General features: G+C 39.6%; 1 protein-coding gene across 1 annotated transcript in view; it reads left to right on the top strand.

Annotated features, from left to right (window-relative positions):
* Positions 1-270: 270 nt before the first annotated feature.
* LOC138983787 (U2 snRNP-associated SURP motif-containing protein-like) overlaps positions 271-20553 on the top strand; it is a 40702-nt gene continuing 20419 nt past the window's right edge. Inside the window, exons 1-9 of the mRNA XM_070357114.1 lie at positions 271-317; positions 3443-3523; positions 11549-11672; positions 15024-15190; positions 15903-15988; positions 17008-17168; positions 18094-18155; positions 18606-18771; positions 19455-19651. Of these exons, the coding sequence (XP_070213215.1) occupies positions 285-317; positions 3443-3523; positions 11549-11672; positions 15024-15190; positions 15903-15988; positions 17008-17168; positions 18094-18155; positions 18606-18771; positions 19455-19651 (1077 nt within the window). The 5' untranslated portion in view covers positions 271-284. The remainder of the gene's footprint in view (positions 318-3442; positions 3524-11548; positions 11673-15023; positions 15191-15902; positions 15989-17007; positions 17169-18093; positions 18156-18605; positions 18772-19454; positions 19652-20553) is intronic.

The raw sequence follows: 20553 nt of genomic DNA on the forward strand, positions 1-20553 counted from the left end.
TCATTCCTGATAAAGTTATCATGATATGATATAAAATCATAAGTTAAATCATGGAGGGAGGCAAAAGCTGTTCACACACACACACACACGCGCACAGACACACACACACCACACGTAAACACAAATCTCTCTCTCTCTCTCTCTCTCTCTCTCTCTCTCTCTCTCTCTCTCTCTCTGAAGCCCAAATCGAAAGTAAAATCATGTTACATCTATAGATCTGTCGTGTCGTGCTGAAAGAGTGACGTCCCTTTTCAGACGTCGCCACATTACCGAAGCAAAGAAAGATGGCGGACCGTAAACCAGGCGGAAAGTTGAAGGTAGGATTTATCGGGGTGGTAACTTCATTCCCAGCAATTTCAACAAGCACATGCACAGCGTATTATCGTCCTCAGAAACGATCATTGATTTGCACGATGTATGATCTTGGCAGCTTAATGTGGCAAATGCATTTCGCCGAAAATCGCACTGCATTACATGTATGCGGTCATGGTGGTCTTGTGCCACTGCCAGTTGTGTTTTTTTTGCACAAAGATTATATGTAGAGCATGTTCTGGATGTTCCACACGGAAACGCTCATTAACAAGCTAGGCTCATGTTCCAGAAATTGCTTGGCAACGAAGTGGTATTGAAGTATCATGCACTTCAGTTTTCTGTCATATTTATGTGACTCGTCGGTAAACATCTTGAGAAGTGCATCATGTGCTTTCTTTGGTTTGATTAGTGTTTTCGTCTGTCATTTCAATCCATGCAACATTTCTGCAGTTGTTTTGTTTGACTTTGTAATGTTTCTTATTAATGCTGTGACAAGTCCTTAAACGTTCTCAACTTATTTGATTAAGGTTATGATTAATGTAACTGTAACTGTAAGTTTAACTAGTGTAACTGAAAAGTGTAAGGTTGTTTACACACGCTTGAAAAGATAATAAAATCGGTAGAGCTTACAATACAATACAATACAATACAATACATGCGTACAATCAGATGACCACAAATACTGTGTACACCAGCAGGCACAGTTGAACCGGTAATCTTGAACTTTAGTGTGTTAAATTCATAGCTCAGAATCCAGTGGCATTCTTTACTTATTAATGATTCAAGTCCCTGTAAGTGTAATCAAGCCAAAGAACATTTTGTCGTGAAATTAATTGACGGATTGAGCTCCAAACTTTCTATCAGCCCTGACTGCAGTGCAGGCTCAGCAGCCTCTCCAGCCTGGAGGGTTTTGGCACTGTAGTGCAAATCTGATGGGTACTTCACTAAAGCGCTTCTAACTCTGCAACTAATAGTTGTAGACACATAAAATGTTGTGTGTTGTATGATAAGTGCATGTTCTTACCTGTTGAGTTGCAGTCAGTACCTTCTAAAGTGTGTAAAGTTCAAAGAAATCCTTCTTCCAAGTCACAAACACAACACCAAAAAGAATGTAAACACACCACTCTGTCACAGTTGTTCCAACAAGTCACAGGATGTTTCGGTCTCACATTTGCATCGAAGCCCACGCACAAGTCTTGTCCACTCAAATCAACACTTGTTTCACTCGAGACGAAGAAACGTCGCATTCGGCATCATAATCACTGTCATCGTCGAGGAAAATCTCGTCAAGAACTTGCCTCACTGAGTAGCGGCGTTGGTTGCTCATATTTCGCAGGAAAAATGCTCAAAAAACACTCAATCGGACGATTTTCGTTCGCCAAATTGCTCCAAACAAAGAAGAAGGAAGTGGGAACAGATTTACCTCCCTTGCTCGTGACCTGTCTTTTATTTTTAGATCAGAAACAAGGTCAGAGAAGATGCGTGTCACCGCCCGACAAACTGTCGGGCAGAGGCGTTGAAAGCTGCTAAGGAGCGCCTGACAAACTGTCGGGCGCAGTGCGGAAAGAGTTAAAATAAATGCCTCTGATTACACTTACAGGGACTTGAATCATTAATAAGTAAAGAATGCCACTGGATTCTGAGCTAGATAAATTTAACACACTAAAGTTCAAGATTACCATTGAACCTGTCTGTAATGACCAACCAAAAGTAGTTGTTATAGACAGGTGGTCACAGTGCAAAGATGAATGATAATTAGGCCTACAAAATATGGAGGGAAAAAGAATTCCGGTCGGTAGGTCATTTTTTTATTTAAATTTTTATTTTATTTCCACAGACCTATGTGGCTTTAAATGGTCCAGAATTTGTGCAAGCTGTGTCCCCTAGATGTAAGAAAAGAGTTACTTCCTTGTAATTTGTAAAGTCTGCTAAATCGAGTAATGTTATTTTTGATTAATTTCTTTTTGAAACTAATGAAAGGTCAAAAAAGTTACAGGGTCGAAAGGAAAAACTAGTGTTGGTCGGGGAATCCCAAATGTTGAATTTTGTCCTGACCTTATATGGGGGAAAACTTGATGGGATCCATCTGTTTAATGTGAGTGGTCGTTTGAGGTGGTCGCTAGGGCAGGTTCAACTCTAAAGGTTTTTATCTAAATGGAGACTGACAGTAACATAGTTGTTAATTAGTTTGTAATGGTTTGTCTCGGTCAGATGCTATCAAAGAAATGTATAAGACTAAACAGTTTGCTTTCAGTTTCGCAAGTTACAACCTCTTGTTTTGTACAAGTCCTTGGTGTAAGTTACTCTGACTCCGAGAAATGTCAAATAATGAAATCTACACATGAACAGTACTGTTTGAACAAAATAATGTTTACAGTAACCTGAGCAGTGAGCGGTTTTTATGTTTACAGAATACAGTATTTATTGAGCCAAGTGACATTAAAAAACATTTAAAGCACAAGGAATTTCGCGTAGTGTTGGTAAAATCACGCACACACGCACACCCACACACACACTGACACACACACACACACGCCCACACATACACTGACATACACACCAACACACACGCGCCCACACTACAGCAGTCACGATCACACCATCACACGCAGGGCAGACATGAGGTAAAACAAATGACAATCATCTATTAAAAGAAAATGTACAAAGAGTGGTCTAAGAAAAGTAAGATGCTGGTGGAAGGGTCTACACAGAATACAATTTTATAATCTAATGCATAGTTAGAACTAGCCCATCCCCTCCACCCACCCACTCATGAATAACTAAAATAATGCAGCTAAAAAAAATGTTGAACATTTGGAAATCAGGAATCACACATCAAAGTCCCACTCAACCCCCCCCCCCCCTCCCCACCACCACCTCCACCACTACCTACCCGACACTTTAACTTTTCACTGAAAAACAACAAGAACACACACTCAGAAACAAAGAGAAACTTGGTATACACCAGAGTGTGCAGTAAACATTTAACAACAGATGTTGCTTGTATGATCCTTAAAATCCCCACACACACCAAAGTGTTAGCTGACCCACCTAGCCTTTTTTTTCAGCCTTTTTTTTCATACATTTTGTGACCTTTATGCTAGTTGTATACATATCATCTGAATTGCAGGAACCGATGATGAAAAGTTTTGAATTCGGAGCTCCGCGGAAGGGGCTGTCCAAAAGGGAGCAAGAGGAGCTAAAGAAGAAGGTAAGTACATTGACATAGAAAACTTGAGAATTGTGTTCAGTGTTTGTGCTTTTGATCAGTGCAGTGAAAAAAACAACAGCAGGGGTGTACCTTAACTTATTTTGCTACCGGCCAGGGGGGCCGGTAAGTCCAAATTTGAACCGGCCCCCAGCCAGCCCCCAACTAGCCCGATCTTACAATCGGCTCGTAGCAGGCTAAGCACATACACAAAAGACGTACATTCATACTAATAATGCATACATGTGGATTTGCACTACTAATAACTACCACAAACACACATATAAAAAACACAGGGGCTCACATCCATAAGAGGTGGCATAGGACAAATGTCCTGGACAATGCAAAAGTGATAGGACATTTGTCCTGAACAAAAATAAATCAATAGGACTGGCATATATTTTCGTTTTGGCAGAAACAACTTTTCTGTTTACTTTTTCGGGAAAAAAAACGCGAAAGGGGGCAACCGGCTCGGAGCATTCAGAGTTGCGACCCTTGGAAGCTCTTCTCTATAAAAAGCACATAAAGTTTCCCCAAGTTTCGTCTGCTTTGAGAGACACATCGCTTCGCAAAACATCGATAGAATAGCAAATCAAACTACTGTAAATTTTCAAGTACTGACAATGTCTGGACCAAATAAAAGCAGAATCGGACAATGACCACTTTGTGACAAAAACAACAGGACATATGTCCTCTTGCATGACAAATGTATAGGACATTTGGAAAAAATATCTGTGTATACATGTCCGATGTCCGACGTGGATGTGAGCCCCTGAACACACATAAGACTTGATGACGAAAATGCTATATTTTAGTATAATGATAATTAACCTTGTTTTAATAAAGAATTAAGTTGCGAAGATGACCAACAGTGGTTCCTGCAACGTAAAGAATCCAGATCCAGAAAAGCCGCCACAAAGAAAGAAGAAATCAAAACCACATTCACACCCTGTCACACAATCACACACTAAACCTCACTGAAAGGTACCCCCTTTATGTTCCCCTACCACACAGTTTATAAAGTAATTTACTATGGAGCTTCACTTACCACATAAACACACACACACTTTAAAAAAAAGTAAATCTGCAAAATGGTTTTTTTAAAAATTATGTTTTTTGTTGTGCGGAAAAAAAGTATAAAAAGCTGACTACAAAAGTTTTTCTAAGTTGCTTTCTTGGTTTTTGAGTCACTTGAGAAAAAGTGACTCTATGTAATCGGTCAGTGTTAGTCTGTCCGGCCGGCCGGCCGTAGACACCACCTTAACGTTGGACTTTTCTCGGAAACTATCAAAGCGATCGGGCTCATATTTTGTTTAGTCGTGACCTCCAATGACCTCTACACTTTAACGATGGTTTCGTTGACCTTTGACCTTTTTCAAGGTCACAGGTCAGCGTCAAAGGAAAAATTAGACATTTTATATCTTTGACAAACTTTTCTCGGAAACTATCAAAGCGATCGGGCTCATATTTTGTTTAGTCGTGACCTCCAATGACCTCTACACTTTAACGATGGTTTCGTTGACCTTTGACCTTTTTCAAGGTCACAGGTCAGCGTCAAAGGAAAAATTAGACATTTTATATCTTTGACAAAGTTCATCGGATGTGATTGAAACTTTGTAGGATTATTCTTTACATCAAAGTATTTACATCTGTAGCCTTTTACGAACGTTATCAGAAAAACAAGGGAGATAACTAGCCTTTTCTGTTCGGCAACACACAACTTAAGGGGGGACAGGGTAGGCAAGCACTTTTTTTTTTTATTTTGGAAACAGCTTGCTGCTTGTTTGATTTTTGCAAGCAGAATAACCTAATTAAGGGAAACCATTTTAAATTTTGAGTGAAAAGCAATTTTTGGGGGTTTTATTCACCAAAATGTGAGAAAAACGTTATAAAATGTGCTCTTTTTAAAATGTTGCAGTTTGTGAACCAGTGCATGTTTTGATCCAATTTTTCTTCTTTGCAGCAATATGTGTGTGTTTAATAATTCTGTGTATCGAAAAGCATTTCTAAGCAATATATTATTTTAATTTAGCATTTTCAGTTACCGGTTCAGTTTTGATAAGAAAAATACATGAAATCCTAACTGTCAGACTCATAAAAACCCAACCAATGCACTGAACTCTTATTCCATACACAGAACTGATGCTGTACAACTCATAAACAACATATACAAAAACTGAACAAATCCATCAAGCCTTTCAAAAGTTGCAACATTTTAATTGTAGCGTTTTGTCTGAAAATTACATTCAGAGAAAACAGCATTTTAAAGATTTGAACCAGTACATAAAAAAACCAGTAGCACAGTGCACCCTGAATTCATATGTTTTTATCAGAATGACCACTTTACTATGTAGGGAAAAGGATTTGACAATCAAATTATCAGGATTTTTTTTATATACATCATATGAAAACAGCCATCTTTGTTTGTACCGATATGAAAACATGAATCAGAACCAAACTGTCAGACTCATTAAAAACCCAACCAATGCACTTAACTCTTATTCCATAAACAAAACTGACGCTTTACAAATCATAAACAACATAAACAAAAATGAAACAAATCCATCAAGCCATTCAAAAGTTGCAACATTTTAATTACAGATGTTTGTCTGAAAATTACATTCAGAGAAAACAGCATTTGAAAGATTCCAACCAGTACCTCAAACTAGTAGCACAGTGCAGCCTGAATTGATATGTTTTTATAAGAATAACCACTTTACTATGATGGGGAAATGATTTGACGATCAAATTATCCAGACTTTTTTAAAAATATCATTTGAAAACTCATCTATGTTAGTGCAGATATGAATCAAAACGAAACTGTCGGACTCATAAAAACACAAGGAATCCACTGTATTCTTATTCCATGCACAGAAATGGTGCTTCACAAATCATAAACAACATATACAAAATTGGAACAAATCCATCTTGCCATTCAAAAGTTACAACATTTTAATTACCACATTTTGTCTCAAATTACATGTAGAGAAAACAGCATGTAAAAGAGTCTCACTAGTACCCCGGTAAACTAGTACCACAGTAGAGCTTGAATTAATGGGGTGTTTGTTTTTTTTAACCAGAATAACACTTTAACTATGAAGGGGAAATGATTTGATAATCAAATTATCAGATTTTTTTGATTTAAAAAAAATTTATATGAAAACATTAAAAAAGTCAATTATCTGTGTTTGTGCTGATATGAAAATATTGATCAGAACCAAACTGTCAGACTCATAAAAACCCAACGGATGCACTGATTTCTTATTCCATTGCATAGAAATGATGCTTCAACATCAACAACATTACATAATTATATATACACAAATGGAACAAAACTATCAAGCCATTCAAAAGTTGCAACATTCTAATTACAGTATTTCTGTGCTCAATCCTAACACTGCAGCAAATTTCTGTAAAGCTGAATGTCCCTTTCCATGTACCAACTTGGTCATACGCGGATTATTTAAAATGCAACTTTACCACCCGAAGCGTTGCAAACACCGGGAGAAGAGTAAACAACTGCAGACTTGAATGGACACTCATATGCACTCCAGATGCAGGGCCTGTGCAAATCCTTGGGCTGATGCATCACCTTCTTTCATAATCAGACTGCTATCAGACAAGCATTCAGTACAGGATATAAACCTTTCAGCAATAGATTGAGCTGATCAATGTTGACAAAAGCCCAACACATGTCAGCGGAGTGACGTTGCACAGTACCAGTATCCATATCTGCTTGTGATGGGTCAGAAGATGGCAAAGTATCTGTATCTTCTTATGGTTGGTCAGAAGATGGCAAAGCTGATGTTTCTGCTGTGGAAGAGGGTAGTTCCGGTTTAGCAAACTTTTCCATCAGGTCAATCTTTCTCCTCGCTGCCACCACAGGAGGACTGGCTCTCCCCTTGCTCCAACCTAATAAATACACAAACACTGATTTAATATTTGATACAACTGTCCATGGTTTTTGTTTGTAATAAGCTGCAAATTTTAAGACTCAATATAAACGTCAACAAGTGCTTGTACTTTATTTTGCAAATGACCATGTTACATGGGGTGTACCTCAACTTTTTGGCTAGGCTGGTAAATCAGAAATCCCAATCAGCCCCCAACCACTGAACCAGGCGGGTTTTCTTACAACCACCTCAGCGGCTCGTACCCACATATGTCGGTTGACGAACACACACACACACACACACACACACAAAAGACATTCATTAATTGGCCCCTATCACAAAATGTACATGTCAAGTTTACTATGGGATTTGAGTAACCACACAATCACATACACACAGGAACTAATACTGAAACTAGCTGAATTATTTTCTTTCTTTCTTTTCATATTTTTCTTTTAAAATTAATTTATTTCATCACACTTGCTATGTATTTGCTTGTTTCTTGTCTGTTGTCTGTTTTGTGTGTGTGTGTGTTCTGTGTGTGTGTATACATTTTCAGATTTCCTAAACCTAGCACTGTTTGCAGGTGATCTTTATGCTTTTGATTCATGAGTTGCATCCCCAGTCCTTTAGTTTAACTCTTTTTTTTTCTTTGGTGAAGTAAATTGGATCTAATTTTTTTATTCCTTAGTTAATGGAAAAGATTTGACAACAATATTGCTGTCAATGATAGGTTGGTCAGCCATGCTGGTGTAAACCAATCCTTTAGAATTAGAGAACGCTCTCTAGTAGGGTACTTATTTTCCTACGGTCAATGACCAGAAACAGAAACTGTGTCAGTCGTACATCGCTCAGATGCTGCTTCTCAGTTTGACCCCAGACAAAGAATACTGATGACATGTTACACCATAGTAAGCTCTCAAGGACTGGCCAGCGAAGAACAATAAAATAGGGGTTGTGAAGACGATATCACAGAGATGATCGAGGGAGGGAGGGGGGGGGGGGGGTGTGCGGCGGCGGCATGGTCAGTAAATTGGATCAAGAAACCCGCAAAATACTTCAGACACAAACTGTTTATCATTTACCTGCAAACCCTAACACATTCTTACAACAACAACAACATAACGATGTGCAATAAATCACGTTGTCAAACAAACAAGATCGAAAAGAGAAAGAAGCAAAACCCACCTCGTCGAGTCAAGAATCTTCGAATGTCGTCTGCTCAAATACGATCATGTTGGTTCATTTCGGAGTGTTGTTACTTCCTTCTACTGTTCGCTGCTGCTGGCTCATCTTTCTCTGATATTTCTTGCCACTATGCCGAACATTTCCAATGTTAGGGTTGTTCTCCGCAGCTCAAAACTTTGAAAAATGCTGCTGAATCGGTGAAAACGTCATGGATTTGTTGACACCGGGGGACTGATAAGTTGTCTACTGCGCTTGCGCCAAATGCCTTTGACCTACATATATTTGCATATATTAATTCCGGGGTTTCGGTTGGAACGGATTCTCTCTCTTTGTGCCTATGTCAACGGAAATTCCCCAACGGTGATGACGTCATCTTGAAGAACGGAAATTTCCACACAGTTTGAACAGCGAAGGGTCATGTCATGTGCGCACATTTACCAGCACGGAGTATCCAAAGTTGACCATTTTTTCGATTTTTTTGATAAAACACAGACAAAAACAACAAAACATCGGTTTGAAAATGGTTTTATTTACATGAATACATGTCTAAAATGACAAAAGCAGATTATTGAATGCATTCCAGGATGTTCAAAGGTGTGAAAAATGCAACAACCCCAAAAAGGTGTATGAGACCAAAAATAACTCATTTTGCCTACCCGGTCTGCCCTTAACGTTGGGCTTTTCTCGGAAACTATAAAAGTGACCGGGCTCAAATTTTATGTGAACGTGACTCATTGTGTTGTGAATAGCAATTTCTTCCTGTCCATCTGATGCCTCATATAATATTCAGAACTGCGAAAGTGACTCGATCGAGCGTTTGCTCTTCTTGTTTTCTTTTTCTTTATGTGTGTGTTGTTAATGTTACTGTTAGATTCAGCAGAAGTATGAATGTTGTATACCAGCCAAATTTACCACAGCTTTAGTCAAATAATCAAAAGCATTCATGATATATAGTTCATTTCTATTTCCTAATGAAAAGAAACAAATTTTTAGATTTCCTGATCCTAGAATTTTTACAGCTAGGTGATCTTTATGCTTTTGATTCAGCAGAGTTGCATCCCTGCAAAGCTGGTGTGAACATATTTTAGAAAACGGTCTCAGTGAGTATCCCTGCGGTCAGTGACCTATACATTTCACAGAAACTGGATCAGTGGTACATAGATCGCACATCAAAGGAAAAATACAGAGGGGAAATATGTTTGCTCTGGATGGGCGGTCAGATCAAAGGCAGATGCATTGTAATAGCTGGTTGGCCTTGAGACCTGGGTGAATGACCAGTACTTGCAATCTGAACACAGCTGCCTGTCCCATAGTAGAGACATTGACCTTCTTACCTGTGGTCAATGACCGAGTTTTACCTGACAACATGTGAAAATCTTTCAAGGACTGGCCAGCCAAGAATAAGATAAGAGAGAAGGTGAAGTGAAGTGAATAGCAATCGCCAGCGGCTAGTGGCACTGGAGGGGTGAAGTGAGGCAAGGGGGGTAGCTGTCTAACCAATGTGTCTGGGCTTGATTGGTGGTAGTCCTGAGTCCTTCTCAAAGTGTGTGTGTTGGGGGGGTGGGGGTGAGTGGGCAGGCAGCAGAGAAGTGACAGATTTTGAGATCGCGGCGAGAGATCTTTGAGAGCCGGCTGTTCCGATTGGCTGGCTGCGTTGCCTATCGACTTTGTGCTTCAGCTAAATTTGAACCCGCCTAGCGGGGGATTTCAGAGGAATTTTGAACTCGCCCAACGCGATTTGAACTCGCCCCGGGTGATCAGGCGACCGCCAAGGTACAGGCCTGAACTGTAAGGACCCTGCTATGTATGATATGGCTCTGTAAAGTTACCGCCATTTTAGATACCTATTTTAGAAGGTTTTAAAAGGGAACTTCCACCAGTGAAAGTGAAACAAAACCATTCTGGCTTGCTATAAAGTCAGAATGGTTTGAGCGCAGTGTTTGAGGTTTTGATGAGTGCAGTGAGAAACCAACTTTTAGGGCCCTGCTTGGACAGTTTTGAGACTTCTTTCATTTTAGGACCTTATTTGCCCCCCGCGGGTTAGGGGGAAGAATCTACCCCATGCTCCCCAGCATGTCGTAAGAGGCGACTAAAGGATTCTGTTCCCCCCGCGGGTTAGGGGGAAGAATCTACCCGATGCTCCCCAGCATGTCGTAAGAGGCGACTAACGGATTCTGTTCCCCCCGCGGGTTAGGGGGAAGAATCTACCCGATGCTCCCCAGCATGTCGTAAGAGGCGACTAACGGATTCTGTTCCCCCCGCGGGTTAGGGGGAAGAATCTACCCGATGCTCCCCAGCATGTCGTAAGAGGCGACTAACGGATTCTGTTCCCCCCGCGGGTTAGGGGGAAGAATCTACCCGATGCTCCCCAGCATGTCGTAAGAGGCGACTAACGGATTCTGTTCCCCCCGCGGGTTAGGGGGAAGAATCTACCCGATGCTCCCCAGCATGTCGTAAGAGGCGACTAACGGATTCTGTTCCCCCCGCGGGTTAGGGGGAAGAATCTACCCAATGCTCCCCAGCATGTCGTAAGAGGCGACTAACAGATTCTGTTTCTCTTTTTACCCTTGTCAAGTGTTTCTTGTATAGAATATAGTCCATTTTTGTAAAGATTTTAGTCAAGCAGTATGTAAGAAATGTTAAGTCCTTTGTACTGGAAACTTGCATTCTCCCAGTAAGGTCATATATTGTACTACGTTGCAAGCCCCTGGAGCAATTTTTTGATTAGTGCTTTTGTGAACAAGAAACAATTGACAAGTGGCTCTATCCCATCTCCCCCCTTCCCCCGTCGCGATATAACCTTCGTGGTTGAAAACGACGTAAAACACCAAATAAAGAAAAGAAATGGGAAAAGTCTACAGTAAAGAGGAATCCCTCAGTTATACAGTGATTTTTCCTGCCTGGAAGAGAATCTATTTGACAACAGTTGTTTGCTTGTCTTGTACAGAAAGATCAAGCAGACGCAGCAGCAGTGTACGAGGATTTTGTGGCGTCGTTTGAAGACTCACAGAAAGGCGGCTTGGCCAAGACCTGGGTGAAGGGTGGCACAGTCAATCCAGCAGACAGGAACAGTAAGTATGGTGCTCCTTGCAATGTCCCAACAAACATCAGCTTTAGGTAAAGGACACATTATTCAGTCTCTTGATTTAACCAAAGAATCCCTCTCATGAAAGGCCACCTGGCTGGTCCAAAGGGTGGTCTTGATTACATGTACCACCTCAAAAATGTGTTTGTTCTAACAGACTTGACTTCGTCATTCCTTTTATTACTTTTGATGTGAAGTGTCGGTGTGATGAAATGCATGGTTTGTTGAATTACAAGAAGAGCAGAATTAAATCATTAATTAACTAGTGTTGATATTAAACAAAGAATGAGACCAGATTGCATACCTGTTGTTTTGTAAGTGTTTGTTTTCTTGACATGTTCACTGGTCTTTTTTTTTCTCTTTTTCTTTCTCTTTTTATATTTAGTCAAGTTTTGACTAAATATTTTAACATCGAGGGGGAATCGAAACGAGGGTCGTGGTGTATGTGCGTGTGTGTGTGCGTGTGTCTGTGTGTGTGTGTAGAGCGATTCAGACTAAACTACTGGACCGATCTTTATGAAATTTGACATGAGAGTTCCTGGGTATGAAATCCCCGAACATTTTTTTTCATTTTTTTTATAAATGTCTTTGATGACGTCATATCCGGCTTTTTGTGAAAGTTGAGGCGGCACTGTCACGCCCTCATTTTTCAACCAAATTGGTTGAAATTTTGGTCAAGTAATCTTCGACGAAGCCCGGACTTTGGTATTGCATTTCAGCTTGGTGGCTTAAAAATTAATTAATGACTTTGGTCATTAAAAATCTGAAAATTGTAAAAAAAAAAAAAAAATTTATAAAACGATCCAAATTTACGTTTATCTTATTCTCCATCATTTGCTGATTCCAAAAACATATAAATATGTTATATTCGGATTAAAAACAAGCTCTGAAAATTAAATATATAAAAATTATTATCAAAATTAAATTGTCCAAATCAATTTAAAAACACTTTCATCTTATTCCTTGTCGGTTCCTGATTCCAAAAACATATAGATATGATATGTTTGGATTAAAAACACGCTCAGAAAGTTAAAACAAAGAGAGGTACAGAAACGCGTGCTATCCTTCTTAGCGCAACTACTACCCCGCTCTTCTTGTCAATTTCACTGCCTTTGCCATGAGCGGTGGACTGACGATGCTACGAGTATACGGTCTTGCTGAAAAATGGCATTGCGTTCAGTTTCATTCTGTGAGTTCGACAGCTACTTGACTAAATATTGTATTTTCGCCTTACGCGACTTGTTCTTTCTTTCTTTAGGAGATCAGACATTGTTAATCACACATGTGCGTGCGTTTTTGTTTTTGGTTTTTTTGACTCACATGCGAAGCAAAAGTGAGTCTATGTACTCACCCGAGTCGTCCGTCCGTCCGGAAAACTTTAACGTTGGATATTTCTTGGACACTATTCAGTCTATCAGTACCAAATTTGGCAAGATGGTGTATGATGACAAGGCCCCAAAACACATACATAGCATCTTGACCTTGCTTCAAGGTCAAGGTCGCAGGGGCCATAAATGTTGCCTAAAAAACAGCTATTTTTCACATTTTTCCCATTTTCTCTGAAGTTTTTGAGATTGAATACCTCACCTATATATGATATATAGGGCAAAGTAAGCCCCATCTTTTGATACCAGTTTGGTTTACCTTGCTTCAAGGTCAAGGTCACAGGAGCTCTTCAAAGTTGGATTGTATACATATTTTGAAGTGACCTTGACCCTGAACTATGGAAGATAACTGTTTCAAACTTAAAAATTATGTGGGGCACATGTTATGCTTTCATCATGAGACACATTTGGTCACATATGATCAAGGTCAAGGTCACTTTGAACCTTATGAAATGTGACCAAAATATGGTAGTGAACCACTAAAAGTGACCATATCTCATGGTAGAAAGAGCCAATAAGCACCATTGTACTTCCTATGTCTTGAATTAACAGCTTTGTGTTGCATGACCTTGGATGACCTTGACCTTGGGTCAAGGTCACATGTATTTTGGTAGGAAAAATGTGTAAAGCATGTGAGTCGTATGGGCTTTGCCCTTCTTGTTTTTTATATCGGAAGTTTTTTATTTTTTTTCTTATTTTTTTTTTATTATCATTTTAATTCTTATTAAGTTATTATTGTTTTCCTTCAGTCTCACTCTTTCTCTCAGCTTCAAACTCAATGGACAGTAAACAGATCATGGACATTTTTTTAAATTTTTTTTTTATTTACATTTACCCTCTCTCTCTCTCTCTCTCTCTCTCTCTCTCTCTCTCTCTCTCTCTCTCTCTCTCTCTCTCTCTCTCTCTCTCTCTCTCTCTCTCTCCTCTCTCCTCTCTCTCTCTCTCTGGTTCACTGGTCTTTATTTCAAACAGACAAAGCTTACAATCCAACAAACTGCATACATTTGTACCTCATCATTTTTACATTTAGTCAAGTTTTGACTAAATGTTTTAACGTAGAGGGGGAAATCGAGACGAGGGTCGTGGTGTATGTGTGTCTGTCTGTGTGTGTGTGTGTGTGTGTAGAGCGATTCAGACCAAACTACTGGACCGATCTTTATGAAATTTGACATGAGAGTTCCTGGGAATGATATCCCCGGACGTTTTTTTCTTTTTTTCGATAAATATCTTTGATGATGTCATATACGGCTTTTTGTAAAAGTTGAGGCAACACTGTCACACCCTCATTTTTCAATCAAATTGATTGAAATTTTGGCCCAGCAATCTTCGACGAAGGCTGGACTTCGGTATTGCATTTCAGCTTGGTGGCTTAAAAATTAATTAATGACTTTGGTCATTAAAAATCTGAAAATTGTAAAAAAAAAAAAAAAGTTTTAAAACGATCCAAATTTACGTTTATCTTATTCTTCATCATTTTCTGATTCCAAAAACATATAAATATGTTATATTTGAATTAAAAACAAGCTCTGAAAATTAAAAATACAATTATTATTAAAATAAAATTTCCGAAATCGATTTAAAAACAATTTCATCTTATTCCTTGTGGGTTCCTGATTCCAAAAACATATAGATGTGATATGTTTGGATTAAAAACACGCTCAGAAAGTTAAAAAGAATAGAGATAAAGAAAAGCGTGCTATCCTTCTCAGCGCAACTACTACCCCGCTCTTCTTGTCAATTTCACTGCCATTGCATCGAGCGGTGGACTGACGATGCTACGAGTATACGCTCTTGCTGTAAAAATGCAGTGAGTTCAGTTTCATTCTGTTAGTTCGACAGCTTGACTAAATGTTGTAATTTCGCCTTACGCGACTTGTTCAATTTTTGCCCATGTCTAGTGTTTTGCTGCTAACTCAGTATGTGCTTCAATTTCATACAAACTCTCTTTGCAGAGAATGATTCTCCAAAAGATGAGAAAAGTCGAATGTATCGTCCGACCTCCAAGCTGGCCGAGCTTGCCGCCTCCTTCAAGTCGACACGAGACAACAAGGATGAAAAGGAGCGTAAAGATTATCGAGACCGGGACAGAGAGAGGGAATCCAGATTTGAACCCAGAACGGTGTGAAGTTTTTCACTTTATAGAGCTTTTGATGAGAGAAATGTTCCTGTGAGAGTGTTTGAATGTCAGAGTTTCCCATCAGGAATTACGGATTTGAATACAGGTACTTATTTCCTGATCAATTTCCAGAATTTTGAAAAACTCCAAAAAGGAGACATGGAAAAAACTAAAGGTATTTGAAACATCTGAACCTCAAGCCAGTTTGGTGTTAATTTTAAATATTTTCAGGTTTCATCCACATGAATGTGTGGCTTGTGTTTTTGCTGAACATAAAAGAGGACACATTGTTTTTACCTCCAACAGTTATCCTAGCAAGGCACTATTTTGGAAGAAGTTTATAGATGTTGATAGGGGGGGGGGGGGGGGGAGGGGAGGTGCTATGGTTTATATCAGGGTACATGAAGAAGATAGGTTTGAAAAAGTGTTATCAGTGATAGTGTGTGAATGAACAGTGTTGGCACAATTAGGTGTGGGAAAAGTTTAAACCTCATCAGAGAATGGAAGCCTGAAGTATGGGAAGGAGAAAAGTGAGGATGCATACAAAGTTTTGCCGAATGTTCATTTTGTTGCATGGGGTAAAATTCAGTAACCTTCATTTATGTTGTTGATTTTGATGGTAACTCTGGTGAATGAGATAGTGTTTCTTTTCAGTTTTAATAGCCATAGTATTTAACCTTTTAATTTATTTCATTTGCTTCTTCGCTCTGTTCAGCCTACCGGTGGGTCTTCTGCATCCAAGAAGAAGAAAGACGAGAAGAAGAAAAGTAACTTGGAGCTGTTCAAGGAGGAACTCAAGCTGTGAGTTGACTTCAGTGCTTTTATGTGACAGAATGTGAGGGTCATTGGTGTAACAATGTAAAAGAAGTCGGCATGTTGATGGGGTTTGCACTGTGTAAGACATAAGACTTTATTTCAACCATGTGCAGTACACTAGGGACATGTTTTGGCCAGAGTACAATCAATCAATCCATACACGCCCTTCCAAACATCGCTTGCAATCTCAGTCACACACACGCTCACGCACGCCCGCATACATTCCCCACACCAAACCCACAACAGCACACACGCACAAGCATGCTCCTCCTTAACAAAACGTGTTTAACCATCAATTGTACATATGCGTAAAATAAACGGTATAGAAGTATCAGTAAGAATTATATATATGTATCAGACATCAGTTATGACGACAATAACTAAAATCACAAATCCTTGATAATTTTAAAACCAAAACATTTATTACAATACTACACTGGGTAGGTGAACTTTAAGAAATAAGGTATTTAAAGGCTTGACGGCTGTGTCTCACAACAAAATACCAGGACATAAACCTCACCATGGTACTGATTGAAAGTCTTCAACACGTGTGGTTAAGACAGAAGCTGATAAGTGTTAGATATTTATATCTGGCTGGTAGTTTGCTAAAGGGAAATAAAGGTCTAAACCAAGGAAAAGGGATTTTCAAACCCTACATGCTGCCATGTAAGAACTCTGTTGAAACCATTTTCTAAAATACAGTGAACTATTTACGACTTTTGATCTATGATTTTCTGTTCATAAAGACTGTCCTTAATTGAGCCCAAAGTTGACTTCGTGGAGACTTCTCAAACACTTTTACCAAAAAATTCAGTGCCTAAGCTTTGTGCAGCGCTCTTCGTGCAGTACACTTGGCAAAATCGGCTTCTCACGATTAATATCAGGCTAATTTAAGTCTGTTAAAAAAATAAAAATAAAAATAAAAAAAAAGTCTTTTAATTTACCCACAAGTTAAGACTCCCTCTTTATAAGACCTTAATTTTTTACATGGTCTTGGTGTGCAGGATTCAGGAGGAGAGACAGGAGCGCCACAAGCTGAAGAGAGTAATGAGGGACACGGGAGAAGACTCACCTGAAGCGGAAATCCCTCTTCCAGTGGAGCCCAGGGCCCCCAGGCTCGGTCTGGATTTCCTCGACATGAGCGTCCCATTCTCCAAAGGATCCGGTGAGTACTCTTGTGTTCCTTTGCTGTAGTTAACACAGTATTGCTGGTGTGAGAGAAGCTGGGCTTGGGAAGAGTAAGAATGTCATACAGTGCTCTCTGATGAGAGAACACCTTTGAGACTGACTATCCAAAAGTGTCCTGGCATTGCAGGTGTCCTTTTATGGCAGTGTATGTCGGTCAGGTTTGTAGACATACTGTAGGTACCGCTGTAGTGTTTTCTCCAATGAGCCTCTTCTTGTTCATAGAAATATTCTAATTTTGTTTGCAAATGGAGGAATTTTGGAAAATATTTTTTCGCGTTTCAATAGGTTATGAAAGAGTGAACGCTCTTGCTTTTGTTGAGGCAAGCTTTCTACACGTGCTCCTTGTCCATGTGTTTTCAGACACACCCCTCGCTGGTTTGTTTGTTTGTTTGTTCGTTCATGGGCTGAAACTCCCACGGCTTTTACGTGTATGACCGTTTTTACCCCACCATTTAGGCAGCCATACGCCGCTTTCGGAGGAAGCATGCTGGGTATTTTCATATTTCTATAACCCACCGAACGGACTACAGGATCTTTTTCGTGCGCACTTGGTCTTGTGCTTGCGTGTACACACGGGGGTGTTCGGACACCGAGGAGAGTCTGCACACAAAGTTGACTCTGAGAAATAAATCTCTCGCCGAACGTGGGGATGAACTCACGCTGACAGCGGCCAACTGGATACAAATCCAGCGCGCTACCGACTGAGCTACATCCCCGCCCTCCCCTCGCTGGTGACTGGCATATAATGTCACATGGGAAAGTTTGCCTCACCAAAAGCGAGAGTATTCACTTTTTCACAACCCATACGAAACCGACAGTTATTTCCAAACATCGTCTATTCTTGAACTCGTGTGTTTTTGTGTACTGGAAGCTTGATTTTCCTTTTGTTTATCTATATTCAGTGCCAGCAGACCCAGGCGACGAGAGCACAACCAATATCTATGTTGGAAACATCAACCCCAAGGTTTGTGATTTGCTTTGATGTGTTGACCACTTGCACTGATGTATGGGATTATATGAATGTGTGTCTGGTGTGGTGCTTCTTGTCGCAAGTTCGCTGCATTTGGACACAAATGGTAAACGGTCAGCGCTCCAATATATCAGCAATCTGGTAGTCAAAAGTGATAGCTGTCTTTCTCTAGACAAATGATTTGTACTGTGTTCTAGCGCTTAATGATTATTTGCAGTTGAGTATGGATATGTGGGTGAAAAGAGTTAAATTGATTCATTTTGAAAATGATTGCTTGGATTTGCGATGAATTTGTCAAATTAACTCTTATATGCTGATTCTTTCCCAGTCCCTGAAATGAGTGGTAAGTTCTTATTCATGTTATGTTTAGTGATGAGTTTAAAAATGTGTATTCATCTTAATCTTGCGTTGCATTTAGTAAGAGCGGTGTGTTTCATTGAACAGATGACAGAGACCCAGTTGTGCGAAGTGTTTGGCAAATACGGGCCGCTGGCCAGTATCAAAATCATGTGGCCGAGAACGGAGGAGGAGAGATCAAGGGGAAGGAACTGCGGTTTTGTGGCGTTCATGAATCGAAAAGACGGCGAGCGAGCTATGAACGCATTGAGAGGTATGTGCTAATACCGATGCCCTTTTTTCTCTCTCCAAGAAGAAGCTTGTGTGTTTTGTTAACCTGTGTTTCAGACTAATGAATCGTATTTGATGCAGAAGCCCTTTTGTTGCAGTGTTTTGATTTTCAGACAGTTTCGACTGTTGTGCATTATATGAGTTGTAATAAGATGTTTCATTGCAGCAGTATTGTTTGAAGGGTCAATGCATTTGTAACCATTACCTTTTGTCTTGCAGCGTGGCTTTGAATTGAAAATTGCCTTCAGCTGAACTTACTTTGCTGTGCATTGCAGTTATTTGTTGTTTGATCAACCAATGTGTATTTGTTGAATTTATGATTTTGGAAGAATTTTTTTCACGTTTTGCAAAGGATATTATGGCTCTTTCACCCCAGCCTTGTGAAGCTTGAGAATTGAAATTAAATAATTGCATCATCTAATCAAACGAAATTTATGAGCATAATTGTATTTTTGTGAAAGCTTTCAATGCTAGAATGTTCATGGTTGTGCTTGTCTGAGATCCTCTTTTGTTATCTCAAACACAGCCTCAAAAACCTCTGTTCAACATTACTTTATGACTAAAGGCATTGCAAGAAATCCTTCCAAATACTCATACATTTTACCGTATCTGATTGTGGACATGTTTATTGATGTCGGGGCTGTTTGAATGATTTTGCTGCATCAGGCAAAGAGATACAGTCATTTGAAATGAAGTTGGGTTGGGGCAAGGCCGTTCCAATCCCCGCCCACCCCATCTACATTCCACCCGCTTTGGCCGAGCTGACGCAGCCCCCGCCTTCCTCCGGCCTTCCCTTCAACGCTCAGCCGGCCAAGAAGAAGCGAGATCGTGATCGCGACAAGGAGAACGAGGACCTTGAGAAGGTGATGACTGGTCTTGAGTTTACCCGTTTATTTTCTTATCATTTAGTTTACTTTTTCAAAATTGAAAGTTGGTAAGGGTTGGCTTCGAGAAGGCTACGCAACTATTACAGCCAAGGCTGTGCTGGAGAAGAGAGTTTGTGTTGGAGAGGGGAGTTTGTGTGTTTTTGTTGAAGAAGAGAGATTGTGTCTATCTGTCTGTCTGTGTGTGAAATACTGCCCTAGCCCTTTGCACCTTTCTGGAACTTAATCTGAAAATACAAAACACCCCTAAAGCAGCTGTTATCAAAAGTTGTGTGGCCTTTTCTTCTCAACCCTGGGTAAAATGAGAACACATTAGGAACAGAGAGAAAATGTAATGTACGCATTTGCATCCATTTTCAGCTTTCATATACTTTTTCGAATTTTGAAATTTGTCTCACTTTTTCACCAACTTTCAATTTTAGTCATTTTTAAGCTTTTCATGACAGCAGCGCCTAAGGAAAAATGAAAGTAAAGCTGGGATTCTCTTTGTTATTTTCTTGTAAGTGATAGAATCCAGGTATATTGAAAGACAAAGTGTAACCTTACAGAATAGCGGAATATTATAGCCAGGAATAAAATGTGTTGAAAGAAATTGTGGCTGCAACGTTTGGTAAGGCGTCGGTATGCCTATTAGAATGCTGAATACATGAATGAAAATGGTAAAACAAGTATGACGTTCTACGCTTGTTAGATTTGGGGGAGCTTGATTGTGCTGTAATATTTGTGAGATGTGGCAGGGCACAGGTTTGGTTATTGTTATCAGAAAATACACTTACATTCTATTGTTGTTTTTCCTAGTCACTTTCAATTTGAGTACAATATTTCCAGATTGTTACCGCTTACAAATTTCAAACTCATACTTTGATATTGATGTAAGTTAT

This window comes from Littorina saxatilis, linkage group LG13 (genome assembly GCF_037325665.1).
Source record: "Littorina saxatilis isolate snail1 linkage group LG13, US_GU_Lsax_2.0, whole genome shotgun sequence".
NCBI lineage: Eukaryota > Metazoa > Mollusca > Gastropoda > Littorinimorpha > Littorinidae > Littorina > Littorina saxatilis.